The following is a 12,668-nucleotide window of genomic DNA, read 5'->3' as shown; positions in this document are numbered from 1 at the left end:
ACTGTGTACTGTTGTATTTAGAAGTAAGGGCACATGGAGAACTAAGGGGGGATGGGAAAGCAAAAGATAAAGGATGGAAGTTAGCTCTTGTGTTGCAAGATCAAAATCGCAAAGGCTACACTAACCCATCTAATTCATCGGTTTGAGACAGAATAGCAGGTCCAGCAGAACGAGTTTCACTTCGAGTGAAGTGAGAACAACTTGATGTGATGAAAAGTTCCACTCCTTTAGAGATTCGGTTTTGACGAGCGACTCGGTGAAAAGAGTTGTTCGATTCTTCCGATTCTTGTGTGTTTTGGTTCACTTAGTGTAACGCACAGTGAGTGACGGAGGGGTCAGTTGGCTCAGACTGGTGAGTGGAATTCTCACAAGAATCATTTCTTTCTGTAAAAATAATTTATTTAGGTGTAATGCAAAGCGTAAATAAGTCACTTTCAATATGAATTATGCCAAATTCATTGGCCTTTTTCGCCTTGGACTTTAATGTTGACCTCAGAAATGGCTTTCAGTTTGTGAGTAAAAGATTCACTGTTTTGACGGAGTTACCCCCGGAGTCGTTTGAAAGATCCGTTTGTATGAACAAATTTGCGAGTCTTGCATCACCACTTGCGGGCCATCAAAACAGGCACAGTTCTAACATGTTTCCGACATTTTTAGGGGTTAAAGGGATGGCAGGCCTTTGCCCCTGCGTCTCCCACACCATACTGATCTGTCAAGAAGCCTTTTCGCGTGCATCTTTTGCATCAAGGAGGAGGATCAGCGGGTGGATTGCAAAACACCACTTAATGGACCCGAACCGCGCACATTAAAGGCCACGCGCTTTCAAAACAGGTCAGCTCCGTGTTTCAGCAGTTTCGTGGATAATTGCAGCTGAATCACAGGGGAGATAAATATACTCCTGCGTCGCCTTTAATGGCAGCCTCGCAGGGGAGAGCGAGCGTTGGGAGATCAGAACTGGATAGATTAATTGTCGACATCCAAAGGCTTCTGTAAATGTTATTTGTTTTTGTGGGTTATTACGGTGGTCAAAAATATGTTGATCGGGTGTAATGGACTTACTCCCTTTACTCAAGCCCCTTTATAACTGTCAAAGCCAGAGAGAGAGAGAGAGAGAGAGAGAGAGAGAGTCTAAGGAGCATTAACTCCAGAGATAAATTCCTTCAATTTATACTGCTTTCCCACTGCACCAAAAACCGGGTAACACCCGCCAACATTGTGCATTTGTCATTAGTGGGATGGTAAAACCCAGGTTTCAGTCCCGGCTTCAAATGACCCTACAATAGACAAGGCTTTTCATCGACTCCAGCTCCGATCGGCTCTGATGTAAACGTGACACCCGATTCGACCCGCAAATTTTGGCCCCTTTACCGGCGCGATGCGACACGCTTTGAAGATCGTGAACAGACAGGAGTATATGTGTATCATTCCATTATTTCATAGCCGATTTTGAATCCGAAATCAAAATCAGAAGCTATTGACTCTTTGCCCGCGTGGGGGGACCATGAAAGGTTGTGAGTGTGGGGATCGCACCGTGGGGCGTAGAGCGGAGAACCCCCGCGCTCCCCGCCGGGCTCCGAGTCACTCCAGCACCATCCCGAGCCGGTCTCCTAACCGGAGAAGCGTCTCCGCTCCCCGCCGCCGAAGGACCCGTGCTTCTACTGTGGTGTTGGGTCGTTCACAAACAATTCTTTTGAAAGGCTCAACATACTTTTTTCCCCCCATGTTTTACAGTTTCATGTTGTTGTTTGTTGAAGTTGCTGTCTCCTCTACTGTTATATTCCCAGTCACGCTGGCACCATGACACGCCTGCTTTCACACGCGTTTGTGGCGTCGAACGTGACACGCCAGAAAAAACGGCATTTCTCCTGGCATTGGGAAAGGTGTCAATGGCCTAAAAGTTTCATCTGGTTGAAGTGAAACTCACCGAGTTCCCTGGAGACTGGGGAAATGGCGGCGTTTTCGCCGATCTTTGATACGGCGTCAAAGTAGGTCTTCCCTGCCAGGGTCATTGCTGTGAATCAACAAAAAAATGATAACAACACATAATTAGTCACTTTAACACAACATACCCAGTAGACGCCCATTACATTTGCTGAACACTGGCTTGCTTGCAGAGGTTGTTAATTCCAGGCTCATAAAATGAAAGTCCTGCCATGTTTTTGCTTCACCCCTATCCGACTCAAAATCCCGGAAGGGAATTTTCACTTTCCCAAACCCGGATTTTCCACCTCTTGTAACTGGTGCTTTCTTGTAATTGTCTAGTCCGCAACATTCATCTCAATGAAGAGATGATGGCTTCTTAGGTCGATAATTCTGTGTTCGTTCTAAAAATCTAAAGGATTACACGTATTAATCAGAAATAATTGGTTTCAGAGGTTTCTGTTAGAAATTGTATTAAGGTCTCATTTTCAAAAACGTCCCCTTGCTCCATTTGGGTATCACTGTGAGGCGTTGGGCAACCTGTATAAACATATTACAACACATATTGTTAAATCTCGTATTTCCTAAGACCTTTAGTTAAACAAAGGAGCGTATTCAATATATTGTGCCAAGGGAGGCTACACACCCCTTCACCCTTCCTCTCTAAATACCCACTGTGTCATGCGGTTTGTCCATTTCACATGCACGTAGGGTTTACCTGTCACAGATTTTTCGTAGTTCTTTCCGAGGTTCACCAGGTTCCTCAGCCCCGGGTTGAATTGCTCCATCACATTCTGGATCACACGGCAGCAGCGGCGAGAGACAGGAAAGGGAGACCGGTAGACAGTAACAGCTTTTGAAGCTTTCTCTGAATATTACACCCAAAATACAATAAACTCACCATATCCCAGAGGAATGTTGTGTCAACAATGCTTCTCATTTCATACATTTGTTTTGAGGAAAGAAAAAGCTACCGGAGAGTCATATGTCACTATTCCAAAATATGAAGGTGGCTCTTGTTTTGAAGGATTTACTTTCCTTACTTGCTTTTTCTAAACATTTATACTAACCCTATACAAAATTGTCATTTATCGAATAAAAGTGGGACAGCAAGTTCCATAATGCTATATTCCTGAAGTGTGTGGACGGGAAATATTATGTTGTTTGACATTTGTGAGAATCGACTCGCTCTCGCTATATTCCCATAAGTACCACGGCTGCTGCTGCTCCCTGACTTACTTTTACATCTCTTTAAAGGAACATTGTGGTCATCTCAAACTACCCCCCCCCCCCACCACTGCAACTACTCTGTGAGAAAAGTACATTTCTTTCAAAATAAGAGTCACGTGTAGAGTCATAGTGACATACTGTACAGCATGACTCACTGGATCAACCTAAAAATGTTGCTTCAATTAGTTTAACCGATATATTTTGGGGGTTTTCTCAACTTGAGATGTATACTTCAATTCTGAATCTTAGGTTGAAGAAACCTGAATTTGTTCATAAAATAAAATGGGTTTTACAAATTAAAACACATTTCTAAGGGGGAACCAGTGACTAATTCATTTGCAGTGTGGCTACTGTTGACATGTCTGGGTGCGAAATGGGAACCATGATGTCATTTAAGATCAGTGAGGATCAGCTCGCTTTCTGTATATCCCCATAAATACCACGGGGTGGAAGTGTAATAACTTTCTTTTCCAAATCTTTAAAGGAACACTGTGGTCATTTCAACCTTCTTTCAAAATAAGAGTCACTGGACTAGTGACAAATCAGGCCCTACCGATATCTTTTTTTGGGGGGTGGGTTTCTCAGCTTAAGACCTATGCTTAATTTCTCAGTTTGAAGTTGGAGGAAAAAAAATTAAAAAACGTAATGGCTTTTCTCTTCTTTGGTGTACTTATGGACTAACTAACTTTCTTTTATAGCTCTGTAAAGGAGCGCCCCAGCCCCCCCCCCCCCCTGTGTTTCTCTCTCTATACGAGTCGATTAAAACCCCTCGACGATCGGGTGCCGCTGGACCGGGCGCACCCTCGGCAGAACAATGAGGGCGCAGGCAGGTGCGCCCTCACCAGCGCTCCGCGGAGAAACAGGTTCTCTCCCTCTCTCTCGCTCTCCCGGGCGCGACTCCCCCCACCCCCCCCCCCCCACCCCCACCATGTGTCTCTTATCGGCGGGGTGATGAGATCGGTGTAGATTAAAAGGGGATCGTGGGAGCTAATCTGCCGGCTCAGGATGATCTAATCACACCGACAAGTGGCGTGAGGACGATATGGATCATAGCGACAGTGGGGGGGGTGAAGAAAGCGTCCCCGCTACGCACGGTGTTCTCTTTGGGTTCATTCCAATTATAAATACATCGAAATACAAACGTTTTTCTTTTTTTTTGGGGGGGGGGGGGGGGGGGATCCCGGTGAAAATCGGGAGGGTTGACAGCTATGGGGAGAGATGGATTGAGAACCCCACCCACCCCCCCACCCCCCTTTTTTTTTGTCGTTCACCTGCGATTATAAAAGTCAGGAATGTCTTTTATGTGTTATTAATTGTTTTTATTAAACCATTCACTTATTGTGCGATATATATTGTAATAACACAAATGAATTAGACTGGCCCATCAGTTATTAGCCTTGTCTGCAACAATCATATAGAGAAAAATCCAACTATATCCATTATTATATTTATATTAATACAATACAATGCAAACTACTCCCAAAACAAATGTATTGTATATGTAAATGTATTCGGTCCCAAAAACCCGATTCAGATTGCGGCAATAGGAATCCGGGGGTTCAAGTTTCGAGAGCCCAGATCACAAAGTGGAGGTATTGTAAAAAAACGTGCTCATTCTAAAGTATTTTCTTTACCTTGTATGTGCTCTCGGTCAGCTTGCTCACGTCGTCCGGGTCTCGAGACATCGTGCGGAGCTGCGTTTATTTTAAGTCCTCGGGAGAATCCTGGTGGTATCGATCGATTCAGCGTCCGCTTCACGACGGCGGGTCCCTGTTGTGACGACGGTCACCGACCGGGTTCGACTCCACGCCGCGGGCTCCCGGGGTGAGTGCGGGACCTCGCTCCGCGCATGTGGGCACGGTGGACAAGTCAAAAGACGCGGGGGCTACGTGGGCAGCGCAGACACTCCACTGTCCCCGACTCCCCCGCGTGACGTGACAGCCCGACGTGTGTCCTCGATCGCTTTTCGCCCGCTCGCCTGCTGTGGGGTGGGGGTGGGGGTGGGTGGAGGGGGGGGGGGGGGTAGTGACGTCACGGCCATAGTCGGAGTCGTGCGCTTTAGGTCTCGCCGTGCGCGGGTATCACCTGGATGAGGTGAGATGAGAGACGGGTGGCGTGGGGTGGGTGACCCCCGTGCACACTCTCCATTGATCGGGTCAACACACACACACACACACACACACACACACCCACAAAAAAACAAGCACACCCGCACGCGCGCGCACACACACACACACGCACACGACACCAGGTGAGGTGAGAAAGCGGGTACAACTTCACACAACTCGACTTGAAAAGTAACATTTGGGTCAAATTGTCGCTATAATGATCGCAAATATGGATAAATCTTAAATAAAATTAACCAAAGAAATGATCAAACGCTCTCCCCAATTCGGAGCCTGTCACGTTTTCCACGTGGCATCAGTAATACAATTTTCTGGTATATTTTACTTTTATTAAATACTTCAATTCATTTAATGGACTCGATAAAATTTGTATATTTTGGCAATAGATGGCAATCGTCCACATAAGGAAGACGGTATTAAAAAATATATATATCGCCTGTGTTATGCTGTACAGAATTATTTTAATCTGGCGCCACCATGCGGTAATTTGTTTTATGGCAAGGGCCATCAAAGTTGGGAGTCAAAAAACACTTCTATATATTTTAATTTGTTTTTGTTTTTTTTTCCGAATACAAGTATATTCACGAGATATCAGGGATTTATTGTGACATCCATTATGTAATTATATTTATTCATCATTCTTTATTTCACTATTAGGGGCGCCACCACCCATGCCCCTCTTTGGAGAACGTATAATGATATTTTGTATTTGCATCTCAAAAATATAAATAATGTATCAGCACAACAGGACATGTCGCGGTAAAGTCGCCCGCCCCACCACCAAATGGAGGAGGGCGGCATAGGGCGTCAGGATAAGCGCATAATAAAAGGTAGTTCTATTTGCTGAATTGCTGAACCCTCCCTGGGGGCCCACATGTGGGTCCCCTGACGCACTTTGCAACACTACCGGGGACACCCAATACTTCGTTCTCACACCACGGCTCAATAGCTCCTTGTTGTTGTCGAGCACATGAAGGAAACGCATGGTGACGATTTCACGCCTTTCTTGCGGTTGCTGGGCTGTATAAAAAGGAGCCCGTCGCATGCGCCATCCCATTCCCCCGCCCCCAGCCCCGTCTTCCATCCCAGCATGTATCGGTAAAAAAATATGTCCTCATATTCATCCGTCCACATTCATCCTAACGTCAAGGTGAGTTGGTCATGCCCCGTGTTCCGTTCTACGTGTTTTCCCAGGTGTGGAGCTGCGAGGGTCTGGGCCTGTCTCCACCTGCTTGCCGCCTCTGCACTGTCCGAGGAAACAAACTCCATCGTCGACTTGGGTAATGTCCTTTTCATTTAATCACATCATTTTCTATAACATAAGAGAAAAAAATGTGTATTATTATTATTATTATTATTATTATTATTATTAAAGCAACTTTATTGAAACAATGACGCCAACAACCGCAAACCACCCAGAAAACGTGGCGGGGAAGTTGCTCTTCTACCAGAATGAAGGGAACACGACCTTCGTGCGGGACACCGGGGAGCTGGCTTCGGACGTCCAGACCGTGGCCATGTTCGAAATCTCGGACCCACAGCAGTCCCTGCGGACCACGAAGCTCACCTACACCTGGGACTTCGGAAACGGGTGAGAAACTTACCCCCCCCCACCACCACCACGCCATTAATCGTCACGGACGCGCAACCAACGAGAGGCGTGATATCGCGATTCATTGGATGCTGTTTAAAACCGGACTTTCTTGAAAAAAAAAAATGTATTATTAATAAGTGTTTCTCAAATATTTCTTGTATGTAAAAAAATCTTTATCAAAGACCGTTGCCAAAATGTCGCGACGTTATCGACATTACGGCGTTTGTCCAAACAATATTGTGATATTTGATTTTGTAAATATCGCCCAGCCCTCTAACAAAGTCATTCAAAATGGAAAACAGAAAAATGAAAATAGAAAAAGAATAGAAAAATAGAACAAAAATATGGATAAATACTTTAATTCCACTTTAATTCACATGCCACTTTAAATGCACATATCTGTATATACATAGGCATATTCCTTCTATCTATTCCATTTTATTTCAATTTATTTTTATTGTATTTTATTCTATATATTTTTATCTTATTCTATAAGTATTCCACTTACTGTATTACGTTTTAGGAATCAGTTAGTCGGTCTATTAGAAAGGAATTTTCTACTTTTTATTTTATTTTTTATTTTTTCCGAGGACATATTGTGTGCTATCACCGGGTGCGTTGCATTACGTTTCACTGCATATATGTATGGAAAGTATGTATATGTATGTGACAAATAAAAAAAAAATCTTGAATCTTGAATCTTGAAATACAATTTAATCAAATGTAATAAATAAATAATAATAAAAAAAAATTGTTCCAAGGGAGTGTTCATATGCTTAATACCATTGTACCATTGTTTCTCTCCTTTTTTGTTTTGCACAGAGAAGTGATTGAAGGCACCGAGCCGGTTGTTCGCTACAACTACATGGAGTCAGGGAACTACACCCTGCGTCTGCGAGTGGGGTCCAACGTCACCAAGAAGGCCGTTGCAATTGCTGGGGTTTATTCCATGGATGTGAAAGTGCTGGGTGCGTCTGTTTTCTTCTTCTTTTTTTTTTTTCTCCCCGTTTCTTAACATTTCAGCTTTTGGGGAATTTGCGTCCTGAGTGAACCAGAATTGTGATCTCTCTTCTCTAGACGTCATCAAGAATATTCACCTGGAGGGTCCTTCAAATTTCCAGGTGTCTCAGAACATCACCTTGCTTTTCCACGTGGACGGGAGGTAAGCAGTGGCACATCCCGCCTTTATTGAGGTCGCCTCCATCACTTTGGGTGTGTTTTGTTTGAAGAGGGAGGAAAGATAAAGGTCAAAACAAACACCACACCGGAGTGAGATTCACCGTGTCAAATTTGGGTTCCGGTGGCTTAGAATGACTCTCACGGCAGTCACCTGACACTGTCTTTTTCCTTCTTCCCATCTTTCCTTAAAGGGGTAGATTGATTTAAAAGATGTAGATGTATAATAGATTTGTCTTCCTTATCCCCCCTGCCCCCTCAGCCCCCCCATGTGGGTGTGCTGGCGGATTCTGCCCGACTGTAAGTCCACCACCCCTGTGGGCTGCACGCTCACCATGATGTACAGCAACCTGCTGCGGCTGAACTACGCCTTCCCCGCCACCGGTGTGTACTGCCTGGACATCAGCGCCCGCAACGACATCAGCAAGCTGCAGACCTCCTACAGCCTCCACGTGGGCCGAAGCAGTGAGTCGAGAACAAGTCAAAGACACATCTTTAGAAAATGTCGTGATTCATACACATAACCAAATGCACCTAAGTATAATTCGTTTTTCTTTTTACTCAACATACTGTTGTCGTCATTAGGTTTATTGCACATTAACATATTGTTAGGTTTATTTAATTGTTTATTGTTTTTTTCCCCCCTTTGGTTAATTGTAGCTGGGAAATTGATCTATTTATTGGCTAGTGTTAAGGTTTATTCTATATTGACAAATTCTTCTCGTATATTTTCTTTGGTTATTTTTTATTATTTAGTGTTGTGTTTTTAGTTTATATTCATTGTTTATCATTAGGTTTATTGTACATTGCCATCTTTGTCATTATTGTTTATTGTAAATTCATTAAAATAAGTTTATTATCTATCTATCTATCTATCTATCTATCTATCTATCTATCTATCTATCTATCTATCTATCTATCTATCTATCTATCTATCTATCTATCTATCTATCTATCTATCTATCTATCCATCTATCTATCTATCTATCTATCTATCTATCTATCTATCTATCTATTTATCTATCTATCTAGTTGTGGAAATATGTAATTTGTAAAGAGCTTATGTGAGTTATCAAGTGAGGCATTATCAAGTTTATTTATTTTCCGGTTGGAGGGCAGGAAGTGGAAAGAAAGGCGAAGAGTAAGAAAGTAGAATGCAGGAATAAAAAAGAGAGCTGTTGCCGTCGGCTATGCTGAGTCATGTGGTGCCTCTCAGCTCATTAGTTCGGGAGACTGAGAAAACGGTGGAATCCAGAAAGCGTCACGACCCTGTGTGGCACATGTCTGCCGTGGTCAATCGATTGGCCACTGTTAAAGCTGGGAAAATGTATTTTTAACGAGACAAGTTTTATAACTGCTGTTTTACCATCATTTGGTAACGTTCTGGACAAGACAGATAGATAGACAGACAGACAGATAGCTCGAGAGATAGATGTGTAAAAATGTGCACTGTACATAACAATAAAAACAAGAAATAATAAGAGATATAATCCTAAAAACAACTGTAAAAATGAACCTAAAAGTAAACAAGAAAGAAGAACAAATTGAATGTATACAATAAACCTTAAAATGGACTGATTATGTTAACGCTCTCTTAACGGTGGCTTTGTGTGGTTTCCACAGTTTACGGCAACCTGTTCTTCATACTGTCGTGCGTGGCAGTGCTCTTAGCGACCTTCTCCTTCATCGCAGTGGCGGCTTGTCGCCCTCGTCATCACAACGCCCTGAAGGTATAGGACTCACACATCAACCACCAAGTTAACAAATCAACTACACACTGACACGTTGCAATTCCAGAATTCCGCCACAGGGCGGCAGTGCGCACCGCATCAGAAGTTAACATCAGCAATGAACAGATTTCCTCTTATTTTATGGGGCGGCAATGTGCAACAAAAACATGGAATATCTCAGAATTGAAGTTGAAGTCAACAGTGAAACCGCGGCATTGAATTTATTCTGTGTAAATTGACAGATTGCAGCCTCCAGCAACACCATCTCTCTGAACAATAGAGATGGCGGCAGCGACATCAAACCTGACCTCTCGGCAGCAGAGAAAGGGGAGAGCCAGCCCCTCATTCAGCACCAAGGGACCCAGTACTCCTAATCCTCGCCCTCCCTTGCCCTGCTCTCCCACCCACCGTTCCAAACGAAATACCCAAGGTGGCTGTGTGTGCACCCAAAGGCCAAATACAAAGCCGCCTGCATGTTCGGACTTTGTAAAATGAGCATATGTAAGCTTCTGTTTTGTTTTTTTTATGTTTTATGATGTTTAAGTCGCCTTTGTTCTGCATGCTTCTCTTAACGTCGCCTTCAAATGTAATTTGCTATTTCGCCCTCATGTTGACGATTTATTTATGACTTGAGAAAAGCCCTGTAATCCCTATCAGAGGCGTGCATTCTGTTTGTGCTGTTTTAACGAATGGCTGCAGGTGCAAAAAAAACACTTTTTTAAAGAGCAATTGAACCGATGGCGCAAAATGATACGATCGTAACGTGTGACCTTTTTCCAAGGTAATGCAGCGTGATTGCAACATTTGCATTGATATGGGATGGTGAAATGTGATATACAGTTACTCAGCCCACATTTCAACAATAGCCAGGCCTCGGCTGTTGGCAGTTGTTATAATCTCCATTAAGAATGGAGTGTGTCGCTGAATATCAGATGACTGTTCCTAGTAGCCACCGTGCCCCGATCCCGCCGGCGACGCTCCGGTCTCAAGGAAAGAGAAAAAAAAAAAAAGGCCGTGATCTCCGGAAAACCTTGAGCAAATTACATTTCTGTCCTTAGAACCGCAGCACTCTGAGACAGTACTCTGTCTCGGCCACCGGCGTAGAAAATTGTTCTCTTAATGTTATTTGATACTGGCCATGCAGAAAACTGCAAACGGTCTTCGGGGTTATTTTGCTGTTTGTGTGGATGAGTTAACTGCACCGCTGTGAATGCGGTAATGTGGCACTAAAGCAGTGGATTAAAAACCTGACAATGTGAGAGTTTATTTTGAGGACGATGCCTTCTATTACCCTTTCTTGAATCATTTATTTCATCAACGTTTTAACGTGTTATCAGGAACAACATTGTACGATTCTCAATATTCCACCTCTGCTCACTCGTTTCGGCCTTGTTGTTTTGGGCTGACGTGGATGTAATGAACATAGACACAGAGGCAAAAGTTTGTTCGATCAAATCAGAACACCTTATAATTATTGCTGGTTATCTTACACTACGAAAAGAGAATCGACTTCTGACAGACAGCTCTTAAATATCATTTTAGATGATCTTTATTTTATTTTGCAGCATTTCAGTTTGGGTGTCTACGCTCCGCTGCTCAGTCACACTTAATGAGCTAGAAATATAGGAGTGATGAGCCCTAATTCTCTGGGGTGGAGGGAGCGCAGCAAAGCAGGTGGGGTAGGAAGGATTGGCATGAGATGTTTTCTCACCGAACAGTTCAGAGTGAAGTGAACGGGGCCAACGGGGTTTCCACACGACGATCTGAATCGGAACAAATTTGAGGCAAAAAATAAGCAATCCGGTTGCTGAAACTTAACTCATATCTACAGGACCTAATTTAGGAGGTGTTGCAACTTTCGTAAGGCAAGGGGCACGCGTCGGGACAGTGCACTGGGATTTTTTGAATTCAGTTAAGGTCGGCAAATAAAATAAATGAAATCAATACATCTACAATAAAAAATACTTTTTAACCTACCCCACCTGCTTTGCTGCGCGCCCTCCACCCCAGAGAATTAGAGCTCATCGCTCCTATATTCCTAGCTCATTAAGTATGTCTGTGTTTACTGTCTGACTAGCCTGACTAGTCTGACCAGCCTAGACACCCAAACTCAAATGATGCAAAATAAAATAAAGATCATCTAAAATTATATTTAAGCGCTGTCTGTCATTTTTAGTTTATTTGTCATTTTTTTATAACCACCGTACATAGGTTGGTCCCGGCCAAGAGTGATGCTACTCGACCGGGCAGACCCTGGGCACAAGAGGTCTCTGATGGTTCCTCTTGTGCCGGTTAGTCCCTGCCCTGGAGTGGGAGCTAAAAAGGTTCCTCAAAAAGGAGTTCTAAGAGCTATCGATCGTTCCTGTTTCTGCGGTGCGGACACACATAAAGGGATGGTTCCTCCAAAAGTTCTACGCCTACGATTATATATTGACAGAATAGACCGGCTCATAAGGGGCGTGGCGCCGTCAAGTTGTCTGACAGAACTAGCTCTGTCAGCTACGCCTCATTACTGTCTTTGCTCAGAAGCTGGATCAGGTTTCTATCACACTTTGGATTTATGTTTTTTTTGTTTTTTTTGCCATTGATATAAAAGTTATAAAAGCGTGGCTTGGCAGATTAAGATAGATAAATATATTATTATAAGATGTTAAAAAAAAAAAAGCTCCTCAATTCTAATGAGTTGTTAATTATTCAGCTTCTTTCATATCACACAAGCCACTGAGGCGTCTCTCAGCAGTTGGAAGCAGCAGTCCCTCTCTTTGTGATTGTTCAGCCTGCCTTCAAGGTATGGACTGTCGGTACGTTTAGCCGGAAGACTGTGCCGGCAGGGAAAGAAAACCCACTTGAGCTCAAAGAACTCAATAGAGTATTCCTGTGGCGGCCGGTCCA

General features: G+C 43.6%; 2 protein-coding genes across 2 annotated transcripts in view; one reads left to right on the top strand and one right to left on the bottom strand.

Moving 5' to 3' along the window:
• baiap2l1a (BAR/IMD domain containing adaptor protein 2 like 1a) overlaps positions 1-5,073 on the bottom strand; it is a 35,176-nt gene extending 30,103 nt beyond the window's left edge. The window contains exons 1-3 of the mRNA XM_080021691.1: positions 4,785-5,073; positions 2,639-2,714; positions 1,925-2,011 (exon numbers count right to left, since the gene is read on the bottom strand). Coding sequence (XP_079877817.1) covers positions 1,925-2,011; positions 2,639-2,714; positions 4,785-4,835 — 214 coding nt within the window. The 5' untranslated portion in view covers positions 4,836-5,073. The remainder of the gene's footprint in view (positions 1-1,924; positions 2,012-2,638; positions 2,715-4,784) is intronic.
• A 1,269-nt stretch (positions 5,074-6,342) lies between these two features.
• Positions 6,343-11,294, top strand: tmem130 (transmembrane protein 130). The gene is made up of 8 exons (XM_080021669.1): positions 6,343-6,374; positions 6,471-6,556; positions 6,696-6,867; positions 7,693-7,838; positions 7,948-8,032; positions 8,309-8,511; positions 9,670-9,776; positions 10,019-11,294. Exons 1-8 carry the CDS (start codon positions 6,367-6,369, stop codon positions 10,148-10,150), a joined length of 939 nt encoding a protein of 312 aa, XP_079877795.1. The 5' UTR covers positions 6,343-6,366; the 3' UTR covers positions 10,151-11,294.
• The last annotated feature ends 1,374 nt before the right edge of the window (positions 11,295-12,668 follow it).

This window comes from Zeus faber (genome assembly GCF_960531495.2).
Source record: "Zeus faber genome assembly, chromosome: 20".
NCBI lineage: Eukaryota > Metazoa > Chordata > Actinopteri > Zeiformes > Zeidae > Zeus > Zeus faber.
This window is presented reverse-complemented; position numbering and strand designations above follow the sequence as displayed.